The sequence below is a fragment of the Panthera uncia genome, chromosome B4 (genome assembly GCF_023721935.1).
Source record: "Panthera uncia isolate 11264 chromosome B4, Puncia_PCG_1.0, whole genome shotgun sequence".
In the NCBI taxonomy this organism is placed as follows: domain Eukaryota; kingdom Metazoa; phylum Chordata; class Mammalia; order Carnivora; family Felidae; genus Panthera; species Panthera uncia.
The window spans coordinates 46,760,463-46,785,082 of NC_064809.1; the positions used below are offsets into that span (position 1 = coordinate 46,760,463).

Below are 24,620 nucleotides of genomic sequence, written 5' to 3' on the forward strand. Positions count from 1 at the left end.
GATCATTGCCACTAGCCAAGCTTTTTGCCCACAGTGAAATTCCTTGTATGTGGCACAGCTGTCAAAGCCAAGACTTCCACTCGCCTGTCCCCTCCCCACCACACCCACCCCCCAGCAGCTTACACAGTAGGAGGTGTTGGCAGGTTGTACTCCCGGTCCTTCACCCCCGTCAGCCAGTAGGTAGTCTCGGTTCCTCTTCCCTAGGGAGGCAAGCAAGGTGAGTGCCACGGAGGCCAGGGAGACAGGTCAGTTCCAGCCCACCATTCTGACAAATAGTCGTTTCCAAGAGACCTTTCCCTTCCATGTTTCTTATCACTGCCTACATTTCAGCACAGCACATGTTCCCGATGTGATTCTCATCCTCTCTAGACAGATCTTCATTTCCAAGTGCCTTTTTGAAAATAAGCCTCTCACCCCCTAGACATGTTTGTTTTTTCCAAAGAAGAGTTCTCTTTTTTTCCCAAAGACATTTCAAAATGTCACTACAGGAACATCGTAAGAAGTCTAAATTAAAAAAGAAGGAAATTGAGGTACAATCCTGCTTCACCAAGAAATTCAACTGGTTTTCATCACCTACATTTTCTTCTAGCCCTTTTTGCCACAAGATTTTGTCACAAAAACTAGCCCTTTGCTAGTTACCCACCTTAAGCTTAAAAAAAATTAAAAATCACTCATCTTTCAAGCCAGTAGTTTGCTGGCTGTGTTTGGACCACAGTAATCTAGACACCGCTTCTACTTGGGTGGCAATGTTCTGTATAGAAAGTGTATTTACGGAGGACTCAAAAAGTAAGTGTGATATTAGGACACGTCTACACGAAAGGAGGCTTTTCCAAGTTGCAGTCACAGTGTAAAGGCCAGAAGCACTGTGGCTCCTGGAGACAGATCATTTTAGAGTTGGTAGTTGGCTTCAGACCAATCGTGAAAAGATTCTAAGGACCTTTGAAAAGTGGCCTGAGAGCCAAGTGGAGACATCTGGTGGCTCTGGAGGGCAGCTGTTCTGAATGTGAGGAACATCGTGGAGAGGAGAGACGGGTGGTTCTCAAACTTTGGCGTACGACCAGATCACTGAGCACACTCATTAAAAATACAGATTCCTGATCTACATCCACAGAGGGCCTTCCGCAGCAAGCCTGGTGGAGAGTCTGGGCATCTATATTTTAGAAAGCACCCAGATGACACTGGATCAGAAGTCTGGGGACCACAGCTGGTCCACAGCTTTAGAATGGTAAAGCAATTCCTGGAGAGGTGGTTTTAGAGAGAAGCAGCATCTTGCAGTGAAAGACTGGAAGTGAGTGAGGAGATGGGGGCTTTGACTTAAGTTAAATAAGTCCTGTCCCACACCTTAGCTCTCGGCTTTGCAGGAGGACTTGGGGACAAAAGTTGGATGCATGTGGAAGAAATGATGGTGACATTTTATAACATATTGGCCCTAGTTCAAAATATTTAAAGGGTTCTGAGTTCACATTCTTTGGTGGTGGCTTCTCCTACAGGGGATCGTGGGTGATCACTCTGGGGAAGGCAGAAAAGGATTCTTCATCTTCATTGAAGATGACATTATTGACCACTGGATGTCCATTCTCCAAGGAGGTGGGCCAAAGTGAGTGCTTTTTCTGGGTCTTCTGCCTGCGGATCCCTTACCTTTAAATATGTTTCCCCTCTCACTTCATATAGGAACTGGCATTCAGTTCTCTTCAGGATGGCTATTGTGGAGCCGCTCACATGAATTCTCAAGGCTGGAAATGCAAAACTGATCAATGAAAATCTCAACCATTTTAAAGAATATTATACAAACACATTTGTTTCCACTTGATTCAGGACATTTGTTACAGATGTTCTTGACAGCTGAGGTGGTTTAGTGAAAGAACACTTAAAAATACAATCAGTGAGATAAATATCACACATGGGATGAAAGAGGGTCTGGCACTGCTTTTTGGGGTGCTGAGTGACAGGGTTCCTCAGGTTGTGCTCCACAGGTTCTCACTCTAGCACAGAGAGGTAGACCCTGCACCTTGTCTTGGGTTTAACTTGACAGCTGGAATTTGGTTTTGGGTCTCTGTGTATAAGTTCTAATAACCAGCTTAAGTGTGGGCAGCAAGGTAGAGACTCAGGAGGGAGTTAGAGGGTCATGATTTTCTTAAGTTTTACCCTTTGAGGATACTATTATCCTTCTCATAAATAGTTGGTGAAGACATTCCCCGTTGTGGTCCACCATTGGTGCAGCACTTTCCCTCAATGGGTGCCACAGACAATGACAATAGTACGAATAATCGCAATCCTATGTTGTCTGCCATGTATCAGAGGCTTAGCATACATCACATCAACTCCTTCCAGAAACCCTTCCAGCAAGCTTGGTATCCCATCCTCGATTTATTTCTTCAGCCTTCCGATGCCTAGAAAGATGAGGTAGATTCCTCCCCAGCTTAGATAATGACTTCTGTCATTATAATTATAACCAAATCCGTCTGGCCCCAACCTTATTCTTTCCTTTACACCATGATTTTCTAGTACAAATCAGTAGCAGGCTGTCGGTGGACTGCCCAAATACCACTCTACCACCTGTGTTTTTGTAAGTTCCACCCACGCCTATCAAAGCTTTCTTTCTCTCTTTTTTTAAATTGTATTTTTGAATACTTATTTATTTTTGAGAGAGAGCATGAGTGGGGGAGGGGCAGAGAGAGAAGGAGACACAGAATCTGAAGCAGGCTCCAGGCTCCGAGCTGTCAGCCCAGAGCCCGACGTGGGGCTCGAACCCATGAACCGTGAGATCATGACCTGAACCAAAGTCGGATGCATAACTGACTGAGCCATCCGGGCACCCCTCTTTCTCTCTTGTATATATTTCTGTTACTATCGCTGTCACCAATATTTATGGAGCATCTACTGCATGTAGCTCATGGTGTCTCTGCCCTGCCAGGCAAATGCAATATAGGCTTTTGCATATAATAAATACTTACATTTTTCTTTACGAAAACCAATTCTTGGGAAAACTAAATTGGAATAGGAAAGTGAACCAGTGTATGCTCCATATCTAGCCCATTGAATCTTTTTTTTTTAACTTGCATGGATCTATGCTAACTTTCATAACTATTCCAAGTAGCGCATACCTGAATGCATTTCAAATGAACCAAAACTAATGAAATAGCCTACCACTTAGCTAAAAAGTAAGAATACAATAATTCTCAGTATATGGTAACAACAAAAGCAAATGCAGCAAGGACTGTATTGACACAGGCTCACGTCCGGTCATTGTGAAAGGTCATTCCTTCATCTCCCTTGTACTTTGTATGTCCCTATTGTGCATTTTATTTTGTAATTCCCCTCTGCTGGAAGCCACAAGCTTCCTCTAAGAAAAGCAATCTCCTTTCTTACGGAGGCCAGTGGATTCCATCCTAGAGGCTGTGTTGACGGTATCTCCAAATAGGCAATAACGAGGCATCTTGATTCCCACAACTCCAGCAGCACAGGGACCTGAAATGCACAGAAAGCAGGAAGTGGAAGCGGCAGAAATCACAGTGTGGAGTTAAGGTGGGTAAGCCTCTTTCTCAGGCACAGTGCCGAATCCTTCATTTTACGTAGAAGTGGATGGCAGTATGAAAAAGGAGCTGTGGCTTTTGTTTTAAATGGATGTATTCAATGAGGAAAATATGGTTGGAACAAGACAAGCTTCTAGAAGGTGTTCTGCCCTAGCACAGAAAAGTACATTTGCACAAAACAAGAAGATATCCAGAGATCCAGGCTGCAAATGTGGGAAGTTGTTTTTAGTATTTTCAATAGAAGGCTCTCAGGAAGAATGGAGACTCTCCCACACCACACTTCCCTGAGCTCTGAAATGCTGGAGGGCCTGGTACACTGGAAGGCTCAATGGCCAAATTTTGTTTTAGTTTATTTTTATTTACTCAGAGTAGCATTTCTTGGCCTGGTGAGCCAATGATGGAGAACCCGGAAGACAAGGACTTGGCATAATCATCTCTGAGCACTTCACACGTCACGTGAAATGCAGTGGGATGGGGGTGGGGAGGGCTGTGGCACAAGGGCATCCTGACAAGAACAGAACCCAAGGCAAGACTGGGCACAGCAGGATGTTAGGCAGGGAAGAAGGGTTGTTCATGAAGCATTTGTGTGAAATGACTGAATGCAAGGAGTTACACATTTTAGAAGTTCAAGATGAATCTAGAGACTGCAAAACTGGATTTTTGGACAACGGTAGCTATTGATTTTCTAGTTGGCTTATTGGGTTTTGATCTGTATGAGTTCCTTTGTAGATTTATCCTACAAATTCTCTGACCACACACATTGAAAAAGAATAAAAATACTGGATCTTCCTTTGAGTGCCGAGCCCTTCTTTGTTAGGTTCAATGCAAAACAGCACAAAATAGCCAACCGAAAAACAAACAAAAACACACAAAAACAGAACAACCTACAGAAGGCAAGGAGCAACAGAGGCTGCGACTTGGTCAGGAGATCTCTGATCTGTGCCTTCGGTGTGCTAGGTCTAATTACAGGTGACTCTTCACTTCAGAAATGGAGTAGATAAAGCTGGGGAAGGGCCTGGTAGCAGGAAATTCCTGCAGATATTAAGTCTTGTTTTCAACTATCAGTATTTAACCGCAACCTCCTAATTTCTTAGGCCTAAACCTCTCCAGGTATGTGTGCCTAATATCTATTATCATTCCAGCCCAATGTGGTGGCATGTGGGCCCAGGCGCTGAGCTCAGACATTGAGTTGGTCACAGGGGAAAAGAGATTGGGCCAGGAACCAGACTTGGTTGACCTGGTTCAGTCAGCCTCCTTGACTTGATTCAGTCAGCCTCCTTGACTTGGTTCAGTCAGCCCTGCTGCTGTCCCTCAGGCCTGGCATTTGTGATGGGTCAGAAAAGGGACCCCGTGCTGTTGCTGGCTAGGGAAATGCTCGAGAAGTCCCCTCCTGTGTACACAGAAACATCCCTAATACATGGTTGTGGACATGATTGGGGAAGAGCGAACATGGCAGAAATTTTTAACTTCCATTTACTGTTACTTTGAGAATATCACTGGTTCATTACTAAATCAAGAAATATTTACTGCCAGGCTCTGTGCTAGGCACTGTGGATACAGGATGACGTTCGCAAATGCAGTGGTCTGGTTCTTGCCACAGAGTCTGGAGTGATCTTGGGTTTTCTGTAATTTGAGTCTTCTGTGAGCCTTGGAGGGCAGAAAAAAGCAATGGCAAGAAAGTATAGGGAGGTGTGATTTAACACAAGGAAAGACTGTTAATCATTTTAACTATTTAATGATGGAGTGAGTTTGCTTTGGAAACTGAGTTTTGAGGGACTCCTGGGATTACTCTAAAAGTAGCTGTATTATTACTTGTCTTGGAACGCATAAAGATAATTTGTGCCCGATAAAGGATTAATCCAGATGACTTCTGAGTCCTCTCCAACTATATTTTTCTATAACATTTATAGCTCATGTTCTCAAATCTCTACATTCCTGGCTGAGTATCTTTCATGGTCTTTGAAGTGATCCATGTACTTTCAGTACTACTGAGGGGGGTGAGGCGGACATAAATGCCTTTCATTATAGGAATTTTACCAGCTATTTTTTTCCCTGTAGATAATCTAATCCATGAAAGATACTATAAAAGTTTAGTGGGAAAAAAATGTGCAGAAGTTGGGGGCAGGAGACGGAAGGGATGGGGAGGAAATAAATAATATATATGAGGACTTAGGAAGAAATCTGGAGGCTGTTACTTCAGTCTGTGGTTGGTGTTTAGCATTCCAGGAGTCAGAGGTGCTGTAAAAGGTGGTGTTCCCTAGAACTCTCAAAGGATTGTCTCATTATATCGGGATATGTAACGGGATGAATTTCATGTGAAAATCAATCACATCATAAGACCCTTTATCCTTTCTTATTTAGTTGGTGCACAGAGGTTTATATGTTCCCATTTGCTACAATGCTTAACTCCATACCAGAATGAACGCCAATGCGAATCCATATTGGGAGACCGGGAAGATGCTCCAGCTCGAAGGTCCCCATGAAGCTGAGGATATCCAAGGCCATCTTGGCAATGTCTATTGCGTGCCTATTGCCATTCCTCTTAGGCAAACCACTGGCCACCATGTAGGCGTCACCAATGGTTTCCACCTGTGGAAATAGTTTCTCATTAGTGATTCTATCCCTTCAAAAGGCACAAGAAATTAAAAACAAGTAGTTGACTACGTATCAAAACAAAAGCTTTTGAGAACCCAGTCGGAGCATAGCCCTGTACACTTTTTCTGGGACTAGTTCAAGACCAGATCTATGCAAATTTCTTCACGGTTTTATAGTCTAGTTAAATGAATGATAAGTAATTTTGACCATATGAGAGTACTTTATAATAACATAAGTAATCTAGATGTGGTAACAATTCTATAAAGTTTACATTATAATCTGAATGATGGCGTATAACATTTAATTACCAGAAAAGTCACCTTTAGCACTTAACATTTTATTTTTGATATCCTTTTGGACAAAAAAAAAATTAATTGTAGGTTCCTCCAAGATGTAATGCACATTCTTATAGCATGGTGATTCTAAACACTTTTCTTGTAATAAGCAAATTTGTATCAGCAGTATCCTACCAACATTATTCTTTGTAAATGACCTCTCTTTTAATGTTATTGTCATGGTCATATAGTTCACATTTGTTGACTAGTTAACTTCTCTTTGCCAACCGTCTCTGCAAGGCATAACCATTTTCTATCCAACAAGAACTGTTGTTAATATGGCTTTCTGGCCTACATAGGGTGAAGATGGGGCTAGGACAGACCCTAAAAGGGACATCTCTATGTGGGTAATAACCATTATGACAGACTGTCACATGAGTGACCTTTAAACTTTACTTGTAAGGATACAGTATTTCAGGCATATGGTTTATTTCAATAGTCTTCACAATAACCCATTGAGTTAGGTGTTAGTATCATCCCGTTTTACAGATAGGTAAAATTAAATGTATTTTATGAGGTCGCAGTTAGGTAGGGCCAAGTGGGATTTGAATGAAGAGCTCTATTTCTAAAGTTATTTGCTCCATATGCTCTGCTACTTTTCCAACATGAAAATGGGGGAATTCAATTGTCCTTTACTCTTCTGACTCAGGCAGTATTAGCCCAAAACTGGTCAGCCCACTAGTCAGGTAACAGATCCAGTTCTGAACTTACAGGGTGTTCTCCCTGTTTTCCTTTAATCTTCTTTGAATGATGCTTGTTCTTTCAACAACAGCAACAACAACAACAACAAAAACAGATTCCTATTCTACTTGTTGTAACTCCAGTGTCTCCTCCGCTTCATTTGCAATCAGTCTAAACACTGTCCATTTCTTTAAAAGGTGATTTGAGAATACTAAATTTATTAGCTAAAATTCATTCCTGATGACCTTTATGTTGTTTCCTTCACAGTGCTTCTTAAAGTCATGTGGGCATTTTGACTTCTGACCCTTCTTATTCTTTCACTTCCCTTCACTTTTAGCTCGTGTTCAACCACAAATTCATTAAACCTTAGAGAGGATAAGAGCTGAGTAATAATAGGAACCAATCAACTCGGGCTCTGCTGACATGGGGTGGTACAATCATTTCAGCCTGGGAGGTCATGTGGTTACCTTGTACACATCGTGGTGATCAAGAATGTGGTCAAAACTCTTATAGATGTCATTGAGCATGTCCACCACTTCCATGGGGGTGCTGTATTTGCAGATGGTGGTAAAACCTACAATGTCACTGAAGTAGATTGTAACTTCCTCATACAATTCAGGCTCCACAATGCCTTTCTCCTTCAGAGACTTGACCACCAGCCTAGATGAGAAAGGGAAAAAATGCCTTCAACTTCAGCAATTTTTTTTCTTATCTCGCATAAATCTGTGAGACAGTAGTAATTGTCCACAAAGCATCCTAGGATTTGGGATTTCCACTGAAAGGAGTGACTAGGAAGCAAAGATAGGCTGCACATACTGAATATAGGAATAGAATATATACATACACATATGATACATGTATTTGAACTCAGATGTATATATGCAGGTTTAGCATTAACTTAGTACTTGGCTATTAACCCTTATATGCATGTACATATAACTCTAGTACCTATGTAACCCTCATATGTATACATACTTGTCCACTTTTTACCACTTTGTTGATTGTCAGCTTCTTCTAGATGTTGCTCTACATCCAGAAGCTGAGGAAAGTGTGTCATTAATGTAAGAGCTTAAATCACTACAGCTGTCAGATCTGGCTTTTTCATCAGAGCCAAGGGTTTTGCATCCCAAGCATATTTAACATGGTATTGTTTCATATCACTATAAAGGAACAATGCACTTAAAAATTAACTTTGATATGTTCTGAATGAGAACTTCTTTGATATATTTTTGGGTCCTTTAAAAAGCAAAGTCAGTCACCATGTAAACACATGTTAAAATTATGGCAAAACTGCAGAAGTCAAATAAAGCAACTTAGAATACCTCTGTTGCAGAGATAGAAGGAATGGTATATCAGACTCAGAATTAAGACAGAACCATAAGAAGGAACTGCACTTCCTTGATGTGCCAATTGCCTTTTCACTGAGAAAATGGAGTAGGACCGACATGAGGCTGGGTGCTCCCTGCCCTTGGGATGGCTCTGTAAAGGACTCAAGTATGGAACCATTAGAATAGAACATGGCTGCTGGGAGGTGCCATAGAGGTCACTGATAACCCTGAGGCTTAAAAAGTATGACTTTCACAAGGTCCCACAGCCAGTAATGGCAGAAGCAGTATTAGAACTCAGCAACATCCTCCCGCCTTTCAGTCTTTTTATTGCACGGCATCTCCTCCACGACCCAGACCTTGGATATTCATGGAGATGGGGATGATCTGGAAGCATGCCAATTGTGTCCAAATAGCAATGTCTTCCATTCCCCCAGAAAACAGCTCATTAACCACAAGGACAGGCAACATTCCTTTTGAGAACCTCCAAAGCATCAAGGGAATTTTTTTCTATTGGTGTGATGACAAAGCCTGGGACCTTTAAGAAACACCCCTTTGGTGTGGCTGATTGGATTCTCAGAGGTCACTTCTGGGGTGGTTTTTCTTGACATGCCCAATATAAGGGTGCAAATTTTTTGAAGGATACATAAATGTAATCATAAAATTGGATATTTCACCGTTTTTGCCCTTCATATTACTGCTTATATCTGAAAAGTCATATAAGCTTGGGAAATAGTACGCAAAGAGAGGAACGAATGTTGGTAGATAAATGAAGGGCTGTGACTTAACACAGTGAGCTTTGGTAACAAGCTGTTGCTGACACAGATTAGCGAACACAGTAAATGTCTTAGAAAGGCCTCCCACAAGAAGAAAAAACTTCTATTTTAACATCTCAAAAGCCAAGAGGCACTGTTTAAGTAAGCAGTTAAGTAGAATCTGGTTCCTACATGCAGTCTTAGTTTATTGACAATCTTGCTGTAAATATTTCTTTTTGATTCTTCTAGGTATTGTTCATGTACATTTTAATTTTCTTTTACAAATATATTTTTACATAAATTACCAGACAGTTGCACTGGAATCATGGTGTACTGCAGCTATTGAAGAGATCTGTGTTATATAACCTGTGGCAATCCGATAAAACATCTACCCCTGGAGATGAAAAGTAGAGCATAGGGAATATAGTCAATCCTATCGTAACAATATGTCTACGGCCATACCACCCTGAACGCGCCCGATCTCGTCTGATCTCGGAAGCTAAGCAGGGTCGGGCCTGGTTAGTACTTGGATGGGAGACCTATCGTGACAATAACGCTGTATGGTGACAGGTGGTAACTTCGCTTACTGTGGTGAGCACAGAGTAATACACAGAATCTCAAATCACTCTGTCCTACACCTGACACTGGTATAACATTGTACGTCAACTATACTCAAAAGTTAAAACTACCATCTAGTGATCAAAGTGGCACATTACAGCAAAGGTGAGATAAAAATCTGAGGCAGCGAGCCAGCTGTTTCAAATCATTTGAGTAACAGTATTGGTTAAAACCACGGATGATGACACCCTGGGAAAGGCAGCCAGATTGTCTGGATGTTGTTTTTGTTACAACTCAGCACTAAAGGCCAGGCAAGGAATTATGCATCTTAAACCTAGCATTTATGAAGCTCTGACAGAAATTGCAATCTCTGATGGGAATATTAAGGGCTCCAGCCTATTACCAGGGCACCATTTCCAGGCTGTTCTTTGGCATTCTGAGGGCACACAGGTCTTGCAGTAGGCCTCCTTCAGGCACAGATGACTGAACAGAGCATGTTGGTAACTCCTACCCTCGTCACTCGGGTTTGTCAAAGAGAAACTGTTCTATTGAGAGAACAGCTCATACAATCTCAAAATCATCCTTTTACTAACATAGAGCTGATACTCTAAATGAAGCATGGGTTCAAAATAAAACAATAATGAACACAAGTTATATTTAAAAGTCATGGCTATTATGTATGATAATAACAGCCATGGACATTCCAGACTCTGGGCTAAGTACTTTATATCCTGAGCACTATTTCAGGAAATTCTTAGGGCTAGCCTGTGAGGTACAAAAGAAACTGAGGCTTAGATCATGTAGGTAATTGTCCAAGACTGTACATTGGTAGTCAGTGGTGGGAACACAGTTTGAATTCAGGCCTAGCTGACCTCAGCTTCCATGATTTCACCCAATGCTGGACTGTCTAGCTTAGGCTTCCTCTAACAAAAGTTTATTCTACTTGAACGAGAAGAGAACATTACCGCTCACTTGTGACAGTTAAGGGCCCCTTGGCCAAAGTCTGTTTTCTAGCTCCATATTTTAACTTCTTGCTTCTCTTAACATTTCTTTGTTATTATCTGAGTACTAACACTCACAAAACTTTAAGCTGTATAGGGATTTCAACCTTACTTCCTTTCTCTTTATGTCATGGCTGTGATACTGTTTCACAAAACAGACGCCAGCCCACAGATGCCTCTGTGATGAGGCATCTGATATGTGGCCCCCACCTCCTCCACTAATGACTGTTCCTACTCCTTGTAATTTGGCTTCTACTTTGAGGTGAAAAGAAGAAAAGAAATGGGTAGTTAGTGCCTACAAGTGCCTTATGGCTCACAGAATCCAGAGGAAAATTTTAATTTCCATTTTGAGATTAGGGAGAGACAGACAGTGACCTGCCACAGGTCCCAGACTTAGTAAAAGTGGCAAAGTGTTAGAACCTTGGCCGTACTAACTCCACTGCCCATGCTCTTTCTGGGGCAACACACAGCCGCTTGCAAATAACTTTTTTTGGGGCGCCTGTGTGGCTCAGTGGGTTGAGTGTCCAACTTTGGCTCAGGTCACGTCATGGGTTTGTGGGTTCAAGCCCTGCGTCAGGCTCTGTGCTGACAGCTCAAGAGCCTGGAGCCTGCTTCAGATTCTGTATCTCCCTCTCCCTCTGCCCCTCTCCTGCTCACACCCTCTCTCTCAAAAATCAATAAACGCTAAAAACAAAATTTAAATTTAAAATAAAATAATCTTTTTCTTCTAGATATTTACAGTACAAACCAGAACAAGTCTTAGCAAGGTATGTGTATTTTGTTTAACCGAATAATCTGTTGAAGAATGTGCAAAAGGGAACAATCTTATGTAGATACAAGGGAAACAAAACAATACTAGAAGAAAATGCTGACGCTTTCAGCTATAAGAAAGAAGGCATGGCTGTGGAATCATGAGAAACTACACCAGCAAGAGGACCTGCCCTACCTTGGAAGCAACATAAAATTGAGTCTGTCAGCTCTGTCCCTCTCTGCCTTGTACAGCTGCGTCCTTTCCTCCACCAGATGTTCCAGGTTTCGAGAATACAGCTGTAGACGTCGGATCAAGGTGTCCATATAACTTTCATTTTTTTTGTCGTGAAATAGGCTGTAGGTAGTAATAAAGAGTTGCTACAAATTATTAAAGCATAAACATCCAGTAAAATAGTGGACAAATGTGATTAAAAAGTTATAAAGCAAAAAATAAAATAAAAACGGTCAACACACGTTAAAAAAAAATTAGCCTCAGGAGAAATTAAAGAAATAGAAAGAGACATAAGATATATTTTTAAAGTTTATTTATTTATTTTGAGAGAGAGAGAATCCCAAGAAGGCTCTGTGCTGTCAATGAGGAGCCAGACGCGGGGCTCAATCTCATAAACCGTGAGATCACTACCTGAGCTGAAACCAAGTCGGTCGCTTAACCGACTGAGCCGCCAAGGCGCCACTAGAAATAGACACAAGATTTTTAAAAAAGAAAACCAAATGTTAGAGTAATGGTAATAGTGGAGGTAAGGAGGAAAAACATCCACTATGATCTTCCTGGAGGGCAGTGTGGCAAAATGTGTCACAAGCTTTAAAAGTACACACACTGATCAGTTCACCAGCACTTCTTCTAGGAACTAGCCACAGGAAACCACAAGAATGTGCTGAAAGGTAACTTCAGAAAAGTCACAGCAGTCTCTATAACAGCAAGTGTTTGAAAGTAACCCAAACGAGTAACAAAACGTAACGAAAATATTACGACACGAGGGAATATTCATGCGTTGTATAAAATACAAATTAGAACAGTTAAAGATACAGAAAGACGCTACCTCTATATTAAGTAGAAAAGTTGATAAAACAGCAAAAATTATAATTTTAATTTTTGAAAACCAGTAGCCGTCTATTGATAAATAGGTGATGTTTTTCCTTTGTTTGCTTATTCCTATTTTCTAAAATTAAAAAATTTTAATAACGATTTACAATAAAGGGAGAATCTTTTTTTTTTTTTTTTAAGGTGCTAGAAGAGATAAATACAAGTATAAGAGAAGGACTGAGAAAAGCAAAGCTGAGCCTTCTGTTTTCTCCTTAGAACAGAAAGCTTGGGTCCTCTGCTTTGGATTCTGTGTCTCCCTCTGCCAATCCCCCTCTCACATTCTCTTTCTCTCAAAAATAAACAAACATTAAAAAAAAAGAAAAAAGAAATGAAAAAAAAAAAAAAAAAGAAAGACTGGGTCCTAAAGCACAAAACCTAACTCTGGATGATCTTGTTAGGCCAAGGACACTTCGACAAGATGCAAGCTTTCTTCGACGCTGGGACACATTGCAAGCCTTGGTGCAGAGCTCAGTCAGGAGGTACATTGTCTGTCTATAAGGTTGTTCAGTATCGAGATAATGTTTATACCATCTACAGCACCATAGAAGGGGTTGAATAAATACTACTATTGCATTATTACAACAACGATTTAAGTTACCACTTCTGCCCTCAAGGAGAAGGAGGTGGGGAGGGATGTTTGTTAAAATTTCAATACAATTCTGAGTCTACCTCAGACCTACATAACTGGAAACCGCTAGGTCTGGGATTATGAAACAGTATTTTTTAACAAGTTCCCCAGGGAGTTCTCCTTGAAGCCACCAGTATAGAGTCTAGTTGGGTGAGGGAGCAGGTGTAAGGAATAAAGATAGATGATCTCCCTTTGTGATGAATTGATTCAATTAAAACAGTTTTCTCAACCCTGACTGCATATTCTAATCACCCAAGGAGCTATTATCAACCCCTATGCCAGCCTGCACCCCAGACCAATTACATCAGACTCTCTGGGGCAGGACTCAGGCACTGTTGTTGTTTTTTTTAACATTCCTGCCCCACCCCCTGCTGCCTGGTGATCTCAATGGGCAGCCAAGTTTGAGAACCACCCTATTAAAGGCTATGTATCAGGGGCCCAGTTTATCTTCATGAGTTTACATTTCACTTATCACATATACAGTCTCATCGGATCTTAGTAAAATGTCTGTGAAAAAATAAAAAAATGAGCAAGAATTACATCATTTGTTATTTTCTGCTCCTTCCACACAAATGACAGATTAGATGTACCCTTCAATGACCACTTTCATGATTTCACTTGACCTCATCTCAGCCCTGGGCTTTTAGGTTCAATAAGTATCTGAATCTTTGACTTAATGAGAAGTATGGAAAATAAGAGCTGGAAGGAATTGCAGAAATCATCCTATTCAAGTCCAGTTTTAATAAAAAGAAAATTGACATCCAGTTAGGGTAAGCACTTTGCCCAATGTCCTACAGCAAGCTATTAACAGACCCTCGTCTAGAAGCTGGATCTCCTAATCTCTTCACTGTTATTTTTTTCACTCTAACTGAAAACACGGAAAATCTAGAATTCAACCTTACTGGATAACTGTGTGCTTTTTTTGTTTTTTTTTTTAAATTTTGGAAGCTGAATTAAAATCTGATTCATGGCACAAGGCTTAAGCACCTAGGGCCAAAGTTTCTGATTTTAAGAGCTTCTTGATCTTAAGAATGATCTAGTGGCTTTGCAAATACTCAGGACTCGTGCTAGACTTCTAATTACCTCCAGAAGGGTCAGGGAACTAGATTTTTAACAGACATATTTATGATCAGCCAGAGTTTATATATTAATCAGGCAAGTTTTGCCCTTGACTATTTAACTTTTCAAGTGATTATTCCCTGAGAAAATGGTCTGTTGGTCTCCATCTCATTTTAATTTTTTTGAGACAGGGGTTGCAGTCTGGGGTTTTTCATTAGAACAGGCATTCCATTCTGAGGTGCCACTGGATGTCAACTATTAATAGAAAAATCTGAAATAAGTGAGGAAAAGCAAAAATTTCAGCAATACCCAAATATCTTGGCCAACGTAGACTCAATTTTCTTGAAATCTGGTCTCTTCTCTGGATCTTCCTCCCAGCAGTTTTTTACAAGTAGATAGACCTGGAAGAAAGAAGGGGTTTGCTCAGGGGGTGGTATCCTCTCCTATTCTCTACCCTTGATGGGAGTAATTGAGGCAGGGACTATTTTTTTTTTTTTAAGTTTTTTTACTTTGAGAGAGTGAGAGCCTGAATCCAGGGTGAGGGGCAGAGAGAGAGAGAGATGGGAGAAGAGAATGTGAAGCAGGTTCTACACTGTCCGTGAGGAGCCCCACGCAGGTCCGAAACCAAGAGTAGGCCACTTAACCCGCAGAGCCACCCAGGCGCCCCGAGGTAGGGAGTATTTTTAAAACATCTCAACTCTGACAATGAGGCTGAGATTGCTTAGTTCCCCTCAGTCTGTCTCCACACCACCTTGCCTCACCCGTCCCTTGGGCCCTAAATTAATGAAAAATGTGATATGGGTTTGGATGGGGCTGGACTGTCGGCAGAAAATGCTTTACAGAAGTTTGCAGGGTTTATGTGCAATGGGTATGAGGCAGTGACTCTAATGTGAATCTCTTCCGCAAGGGCTTCCAACCACAGCGACCAGCGGAATCACCCCGAGAGGTTTCCAGTTTCCTGTGCTCACGCTCCACCCCAGAAGATTCCAGTTCCCAGCAGTCCCGACTTGTCTGAGTCAACCATGGTTTGGAATCAAACGATCCTACTGCTGACAAATCGTCAGAAGGTCCATAGTAACCTAGTGAAACCTCACAAGGCCTGTGCGTGTGCCATTCACCTCACTTCATCTCGTCACGTGAGCACTTGATCATCTCACATCATCACAAGAAGGGTGAGCACAGTACAAAAGGATATTTTGAGAATGAGACCATGTTCACATAACTTCTATTACAGTATATTGTTATATTGTTACAGTTGTTCTAGTTTATTATTAGTTATTCTTGTCAGTCTCTGACTGTGCCTAATTTAGAAATTAAACTCTCTCAAAGGTATGTATGTCTAGGAAAAAGCCTAGTATATAGAGGGTTCAGTACTATCTGCAGTTTCAGGTATCCACCGGGGGTCTTGGAATGTATCCCCTGTAGATAAGGGGGGACGACTATATACTTTTCTATTATTTTCAGATGTGGGCATATTCATTTTTTAATCAGTAGGTGGTATTTATAAGCCTAAGAAGTATATGACATGGACATCTTGATCTTTTAGCTCCTAAAAATTGAGAGGGCGATATGTGCTTCAGAAGCCAGATCTTGAGTTGGGAGAGGTGGAAAAGGACATGGGGCTGATGATGGTGCCCAAAGAGAATGTCTGAGTCCTGGCCCCTGGATCCAGTGCATGTCACCTTATTTGGAAAAGAGGTTTGTGCAGATGTGATTCAGTAAAGGACCTTGCAATGGGAACATTATTGTGGACCACCTTGGTAGGCTCAGTGTAGTCTCATGAATCCTCATACAGGAGGGAGGTAGAGGGAGAATAGACAGAAAAGATGAAAATGGAACCATGGAGGCAGAGATTGGAGTGTTGTGGCCACAAATCAAGGGAAGTCAGTAGCCATCAGAAGCTTCTGGAAGAAGCAAGAAATGGATTCTCCCCTAGAGCCTCTGAAGGAAGCATGACCTTGTTGACAACTTATTTCAGACTTCTGGCCTCCAGAACTATAAGGCATAAATTTCTGTTGTTTCAATCCACCAAGTTGCTGGCAATTTGTTATGGCAACACACAAAACTCATGTAGGGAAATGCACTCACTTCCAGTTCTTTCTCCTCTGCCGTTTCCAAGAACAGATCTGGGCGGAAGGGTTTTACTCCATTGGAATTCTCTACTCTGAAAATCTTCTCTGATGGGATGAGAATTATGCAAATTACAAGAAAGAATACAGCATGAACAAATTTTAGCAGCAGCCAGACCCTGAATTGGTTCACCCACCCTGGATGGGTACCCAGTGAGAATACGGCAGAGAACAGGCAAGCACTCAGAATGAATGACCACCAGGCGAGGGGTCTTATACCCACTTATACCCAGGGGGTTATTAGCTTAAGTTAAGGTTACTAAGTCTCTGAAACTTAACTTGAATACCACTACCTTTAGTACGTTTCCTCCAAGAGTCTAGCCTGCCCTTTCTACATCCCTTAGACCCCACCCTCCAGAGAATTAAGACCTGGGACATAATAATTACACAGTAAGCAAGGGTTGGATGAATGGAAGGAAGCATTTCCCCCTTGAGAAGACCTGTGACAAAAACTTCTCTCAGTAAGAACTAAAATACAGATGTTGTGCCACTAGAGTGATGTAGCTCAGGTGTTAAACAGACACACATCTTTTCTTAGAATCAGAAAGGAAGGGGGGAGACCGTAAGGCAAGAGTCTTCAACCGACAATAACACTGACAGTAACGACACCTGGTATGTTATATGCTTTTCAGAGCATTCTAACATTCTTACTGTCAACCCCTCCAATACCCCTGTGTGACGTGCAGTGGAGATATGCCATTACTTCTGCGGATGAGGGGACTGAGCTGTGGTCACAAAGAGATGAGGGTCTTGGTCAGCCTAGAATGCAGGCTCCCAGAGAGGGCAGATGGTTGAGTCCAACTCTTACCATTCTCATCCCGGCAGCTCAACGTGTAGAAGGTTTCTCTCCGCAGGATGATCTCCTGGGCAATGATCCCGTAGCTGTACACATCTCCTTTCTGGGAGATGCTGGCCTGGCGGAGGTGCTCCGGGGCTGTCCACAGGTCTGTGAGTTCAGCATTGAGATTGCAAAGTTGAGGGAGCTGAGTGGCTCGTAGGTCTCCAACCTGTTTTTGTTCTTAAAGTCCCTATCCCATGCACCCTGAATATGAGTGGCCCTGAACTTAAATGTCCCAAACTTTTGAGGGGTTTATGCTAATGCTGGTGATAGGGAGAGAATGCACACTTGCCTCTTGAGCTGACTATATAATGCCAGGATTTGGGTGAGGTCACATGGCAATGTGGTCCCTAAAACTTCTAGAATCATAGTCCTGAAAACCCTCGAGCCTACCTAGAATAGCACTTGGTGTATAGGAGTGCTCAGCAAATATTTGTAGAATGACTACAGTAGAATATGAAAGGCTGAGGATTTAATAGCTTGTGGTACATATGGCATAAACCTACGAAAGCCTTCATAAATAAAAAATACATAAATTTATATTTTTATTATAAAACATAAAATACGTATACTATATGTATATTATGCAATATGGAACATATTACGTATAACATATATGCATACCCATTGAAACACATTTAAACAAAGAGCCTATCAGTGATATTTTGCAAGTTGGACATACTCACAGCCTCCAAATCAGCTATTGGCCACAGATGTGTTTTCTTGTGTTCCCACAGTATTCTTGAAAAAATAATGCATACAGTTTTCTCGCATTTTACTCTGTGCCTGCTACTCATTAATGCTTCACACAAGTGAAGTGCTCCTGTGTTCTGTGCTTGGTTCCTATAGACACTTGGGTTTTGGACCCTATCACCTAACTTAAATAGTAACACCAAGGGCATACATTCAATTTCTCTCCATCCCTTGCAAGTTTTCTAGGATCACCTAACTCCTTCTAAACTTTCTGAGATTTTCTTTTTCAATGAAAAAAATCTTTAAATTCATGTTTGAGGTATGATACACTTATGCTGAGGCACATTTCCCTTGTTTGGTTTTCCATCCAAATGTTCATTGCCTTTTTGAATTTATGTCTTGTTAATTTGTGTGATTTGTGATTCATATACAATTGATCCTTGTTGGTTTGGGGTAGAGGACAGGTAAGTGGATGAGCTTACGTTAAAACTTCAGGTAACTGACAGCACAGATTCGTAGGTATAACTGAGTGATGTTTAAGAGGATAGCATTTGATCGGCAATTTATCTGTTTTTGTGTCGTGGTGAGTCATCTATTAAAGGAGACTTGTCCCACCACAGATGAACCATGCTTGACACATGGTAGGTCTTCATCAAACACTTATTGGATTGAGTCCAATGTCATCCTACGCTTGATGTGACTGAAGAAGTAGGGGCGGAATTGTAATTTTACTTTTATTGAGAGAAAATGAAAGGATTGCAAAGTAGAATTAGAAATCAAATTTAGGTTTTTCGATCTAGGTGGTATTTTGAGGCTTTGTGGGAGTGCTAGATTTCTGAGGCTGTTTAACCCCGAGTTATAGTAAAGAATGGGTAAATGTTCAACATGAAAAGCTCTTTATACAAGATAAATCACTTTTCTTTGTGTTTCTCTTTTGGCCCTTATAACAATCCAGAAAGGGATAGGTAAGAATATATTTTACTAATAAGAGTGGTTTTTTTTTCCCATTATCATAATCACAGATAAATGAATGACAATTTGGAAATAGGTCTTCTGCCTTGTATTCTATCTTCTTGGGCAAATCTCAGCCTCTGAGCCTCAATTCTGACTTATACAAAGGAAGAGAGTTAGACTAGATGATTTCTAAGGTCTCTCACTACCCTCACCTTCTCTATTTTTTCACCCTGTTCTGCTTCCACAGCCAGTAAGTTCTTCATGATTTCCTCACTGATATCAAGAAACAAATGGATGAAGGAAACCCACAGAAGAGATTTGTTCAACTCAAGAAGCACTTGTTGAAAACTGACAAAAACTGACAAGGGTGTAGTGCTGGAGAACGAGCCAGCTGTTTCCTCTTGTGGCTCCAAGTGTTCATTTTCTGATCAGTATCACCACCCCCTGACCACTTGTGAGAATTTTTTTTTTTAAGTGGGGAACTAGTAAAAATGTCATTCCTTACAGACCTTTTGTTGGAGGCAAAATGGAACTGCAGCCAAAATCAGTGATCTTTACCACCATTCTACTGTCTACCACACAGTTGGTGGATTTCAGACGGCCATGGACTTCGGTCTTACTGGAGTGCAGGTATGACATGCCCTGTAATTTTTCAGATGGCAGGGAAACAAAGAGATATGACACTCTTCAGCTGCTTGATTATTTTAAAGAAAGTAATAACATTTTGAAAGCATTTCAGCATGCAGACAGGATCACACCACTAGAATTTAAATTTAGTTCCATTAATTCTACTTTAAAAATATTGTTAATGCCCTAATACTTGCCTAAGCACTGCATCTTAAAAGGCAATTGTCTAAAAGTCTGGTTAAACAGTTATGCAGAATATGAAACAAAGGGTTGATTCTAATTTTTTAAAAAGTGTTTCTGCTTACCACTTAGTCTGTGATCTTGGGTGTATTTCTGGTTTTCTACCTCAATAAAAATACAGACTTGCCCTTCTGAAGGAAGGGGTAATTGAATTACGAAAGGGCAAGCCTCCCCAACCCCGACCCTTTTTTTTTGGTGTGGGGGGGTGGGGTGTGGTGCTGCTGTCCTTCCCTCTGGTGGCCAGAGGTGTCACTGCAGAAATTGGTCTTCAGCCTGGATCACGGGAGTGAAAAGTGGCAAAGAGGGTGGGTATCGTACAATACTTTTTAAAACCGATTCTGGTCCTAGATGACTTTCAGGCTATTTAAGGCTGTATCAAACAGCTCAATCTTGGGATTGACTTGTCTTCGTTCTTGAATGAGGCCGCTGGCAGCCACTTCCTTTTTCATATACTATCTGGGAATACACATGTCCAAATTCATTAGTGCCTTGAGCAAGAGGGTTGCCTGTCCTGAACATTTTCTCTTAAAAAGATTGTTGTCTTGCCTGAAGCGTAATATGATTTTGATTTCCAGCAAGTCTATGAAAATGTGTACCCCAAGCTCAGAGCAGGAAAAACATAATAATAAAAAGTAATAGCTTGGATATCGAACATTTATTTATACCAAATATCACATGAAGTACGTGCATTATTTATGAAATCCTCACAACAACCCTCTGACATAGGTACCATTTTTATTATCATTTTATGGATAAAGAAACCAATGCTCAGAGAGGTTGAAAACTTGCTAGACCTGTTTTCCTATGTTTAATTTTCATAAATGTCTCTTTTGTTTGTAGGTCTCTTACCTTAGCAATGTCATACAAGACCGAGATCTTAAACTCCCAATCCATGAATGTACCATCAGGGTAGGAGATGGTGTCATTTAAAACTTCCTGAACAGCAGAAAAAGAAAAGGAAGAAATTGTTGGAAGGAAGGATCCTGTGGAGATTGTTATAGGCTAATAATGATCTTCTAATCATGAGGCCTGGGGCTCAGAAACAAACTGAAATGCCATTGTCCTGTTTTTCCTGAACATGTATTTCTTTCCTTTCCTATGAAACATCAGGTGGCTGTCACCATAACAAAATGAGCAGGAGATACTCATCGTATTCCAAATCCTGGTTCTTCCGCCAGACAGGGGGAAAGGAATGAGCAGACACCTGCCTGGAGAATGGGCTATCACAGGTTGTGGGCTGCAGGTTCTGTTTCTCCGAAATCACACTGGTGATTAGCAGGAATTGCTATTAGGGAATCTCGTCCTCTTTTTTCCCTCATGGGATCAATTGCGTCCATTGGCTGACAGCTCTGAGTTTTCTTTACATTTACCAAGTACTCTGTCAATAAGAGCGAGTTCTTGGATTTTGTGTGAATTGTACCACCTAGAAATTTGAACTTACTATTTTAACACGATGATGGTTCTATGAAGATGCAGGGTTGTAGCTAAGCAATAACTATTCTTCACAGTAAAACTCTAATAACCTAATAATAGTTTCCTGTTTGGGGAAAAAGCCCAATTTGACCTTTAGTTTTAACTCAGGATCTGTATTAATGATTTCCAGTGAAGGGCGTGTAGTCATTAATCATTTCAGATAAGGCTGGTTTAGCTGCGGCTATCAGGCCCGGTTAAGGGAGGGAAATTATGGGCAGACAGTCTCTGAAGTAATTCTTTCCCTTAGCACATGATATATTTTATATTTTTATTTATTATCTCTTCTCCCTATGGAAATGTAAACTCTGTGATACTTTTTGTTCTGTATCTTCAATACCTAGTACAGTATCTGGCATATCTAGATGTTTCATGAGTATTTGTTGCATAAATGAATCGATTGTTCCTAAACAAGGTTAGCCAAGGTTGTTATATATTTATAAGATGGGAAGCATATTGTCTTTTATCTAGGGAAACACTTGCCCATTTGTTTCCTTACAATAGTAGGTTCTGATGGGATTTGCCAGGGACTGAAGCCTGGGGGCAGAAGGGGGATGGGACTGTAAAGTTTGCCCTGGCACAGCCTTTGCTTTGAGATTCAAGACACAAAGGAACAGTTTCCTGTAGAAGCTTCTGTCCAACATGATGCTAGAAGGGGGCCCCAGAGCACTCAGATAAATGAAGTTTCCTGTCTTACAGCAGAGAGCCCAAAACACTATCTAAACTGGGCATGTTAGGGATTAAAAGGCCATGTGAAACCCTTTGACCAGGCCCTATTAATTGGTATTCTAAAATTTCCTTTCACTGAAATCGAATGATCAGATTTGGTCTAGGCTTCATATGAAAAACATTTCTTTTTGTTGTTGTTGGTTGTTTTAAAGTTTATTGATTTTGAGAGAGAGAGAGAGAGAGAGAGAGAGAGAGCGAGCGCACGTGTGTACATGTAAGCAGGGGAGGGGCAGAAAGAGAGAATCCCAAGCAGGCTCTGCACGGTCAGTGTGGAGCCCAAGGCAGGCCTCAGTCTGCAATCATGACCTGTGCTGAAATCAAGAGCTGGACACTCAACCAGCTGAGCCACCCAGATGCCCTGCCCGGAAAAACATTTCTATAGATGGCTGCTGACTTATGATGGCTTGACTTGCATTTTTTTTTTTAACTTTACAATGGTGTGAAAATGATATGCATTCAGTAGAGATAATACTTCAAATTTTGAATTGGTATCTTTTCCCAGGGCTGGCAATTATGATGCTGGGTGGGCAGTGAGGCTCAGCTCCCAGTGAGCCACTGGATCAGGAGGGTAAACAACCAATATACTTACAACCATTCTGTGTCCAAACAACCACCCTGTTTTTTACTTTCAGTACAGTGTTCAGTAAGTTACATGAGATATTCAACACTGTTGTAAATAGGCTTTGTGTTAAAAGATTTTGCCCAACTGTAAGCTAATGTAAGTGTTCTGAGTGTGTTTAAGGTAGGCCAGGCTAACATGAAAAGATGTTCAACGTCGCTCCTTATCAGGGAAATACAAATCAAAACCACACTCAGATATCACCTCACGCCAGTCAGAGTGGCCAAAATGAAGAAATCAGGAGACTATAGATGCTGGAGAGGATGTGGAGAAACGGGAACCCTCTTGCACTGTTGGTGGGAATGCAAATTGGTGCAGCTGCTCTGGAAAGCAGTGTGGAGGTTCCTCAGAAAATTAAAAATAGACCTACCCTATGACCCAGCAATAGCACTGCTAGGAATTTATCCAAGGGATACAGGAGTACTGATGCATAGGGGCACTTGTACCCCAATGTTTATAGCAGCATTCTCAATAATAGCCAAATTATGGAAAGAGCCTAAATGTCCACCAACTGATGAATGGATAAAGAAATTGTGGTTTATATACACAATGGAGTACTACGTGGCAATGAGAAAGAATGAAATATGGCCCTTTGTAGCAACGTGGATGGAACTGGAGAGTGTGATGCTAAGTGAAATAAGCCATACAGAGAAAGACAGATACCATATGGTTTCACTCTTATGTGGATCCTGAGAAACGTAACAGAAACCCATGGGGGAGGGGAAGGAAAAAAAAAAAAAAAGGTTAGAGTGGGAGAGAGCCAAAGCATAAGAGACTGTTAAAAACTGAGAACAAACTGAGGGTTGATGGGGGGTGGGAGGGAGGGCAGGGTGGGTGATGGGTATTGAGGAGGGCACCTTTTGGGATGAGCACTGGGTGTTGTATGGAAACCAATTTGACAGTAAATTTCATATATTAAAAAATAAAAAAAATAAAATAAAAAAAAAAAAATAAGGTAGGCCAGGCTAAACTCTGCTGTTTGGTAGGTTAGGGGGATTAAATGCATTTTTGACTTAAAGATTTTTTTAACTTATGGCTTTATGGGGACATAAGCCCATTGTAAATTGAGGAAGATCTGTAATTTTGAAAGACTTGAGATTTTTATTATTAGGAATGTGTGTTTATTTTATATCAGCACCAATTTGAATGATAATTTTCAGCATCAATTACAATGATTATGAGTTTTCTATGACCTTTTGATATGATGCATTATAGTAATATTTTTTCCTTTCATAGAATTAATCCTATATGATTATATTATGGTTTTTATATACAACTGGCTTAGAGTTACTAGTATTTTATTTATATTTTTTCCATGTAATTTCATAAATGTAGTTAGTCTTTAATCATATTTTACTATCAACTTTATGCTACCTTGTTGAACGCTAAATGAATTTAGAAGATGTTCATTTTTCATTTAACATTGCAATAGTATTTACGTAGACAGTAAGGATTATTTTTTGAGGCTTAAAACAATTAAGCTGATCTGGTATTATCTGTAATGGAAATTATAATTTCTTGTATCATTATTGTCCTATTTAAGTTTTTGGTTTTTGAGTCAAATTTTCATGATTATATTGCCTCTGAAAATATTCCTTTTTTAAGATTTTATAATTTAAGTCAAATGAAGTATTCTTTTACAACTGAAAATATCTTTTTCACAGCTTTATTTTTTATTCTCACTTTTTTCTATTTTTGTTTTAAAAGTTTTAATTAGAAGTATGAGAGGCTTTTATTTTATATTTTAAAAACCTAATGAATGCACCTTAAAATTCTACATTTAAAAAAAAATTTTTTTTTCATGTTTTTATTTATTTTTGAGGCGGAGTGAGACAGAGAATGAGCAGGGGAGAGGCAGAGAGAGAGGGAGACACAGAATCCGAAACAGGCTCCAGGCTCTGAGCTGTCAGCACAGAGCCCGACGCGGGGCTCGAACTCACGGACCACGAGGTCACGACCTGAGCCGAAGTAGGACGCTTAACCGACTGAGCCACCC

The 24,620-nt window shown here is 40.7% G+C and overlaps 1 protein-coding gene and 1 pseudogene across 1 annotated transcript in view; one reads left to right on the top strand and one right to left on the bottom strand.

Annotated features, from left to right (window-relative positions):
* The window catches only part of GUCY2C (guanylate cyclase 2C), a 70,434-nt gene that overhangs the window by 1,895 nt on the left and 43,919 nt on the right, over window positions 1-24,620 (bottom strand). The window contains exons 16-26 of the mRNA XM_049625128.1: window positions 20,656-20,742; window positions 19,449-19,581; window positions 17,263-17,400; window positions 16,414-16,502; window positions 14,635-14,726; window positions 11,730-11,888; window positions 7,612-7,804; window positions 5,948-6,122; window positions 3,370-3,468; window positions 1,639-1,733; window positions 124-200 (exon numbers count right to left, since the gene is read on the bottom strand). Of these exons, the coding sequence (XP_049481085.1) occupies window positions 124-200; window positions 1,639-1,733; window positions 3,370-3,468; window positions 5,948-6,122; window positions 7,612-7,804; window positions 11,730-11,888; window positions 14,635-14,726; window positions 16,414-16,502; window positions 17,263-17,400; window positions 19,449-19,581; window positions 20,656-20,742 (1,337 nt within the window). The remainder of the gene's footprint in view (window positions 1-123; window positions 201-1,638; window positions 1,734-3,369; window positions 3,469-5,947; window positions 6,123-7,611; window positions 7,805-11,729; window positions 11,889-14,634; window positions 14,727-16,413; window positions 16,503-17,262; window positions 17,401-19,448; window positions 19,582-20,655; window positions 20,743-24,620) is intronic.
* Window positions 9,673-9,789, top strand: LOC125920564 (uncharacterized; annotated as a pseudogene).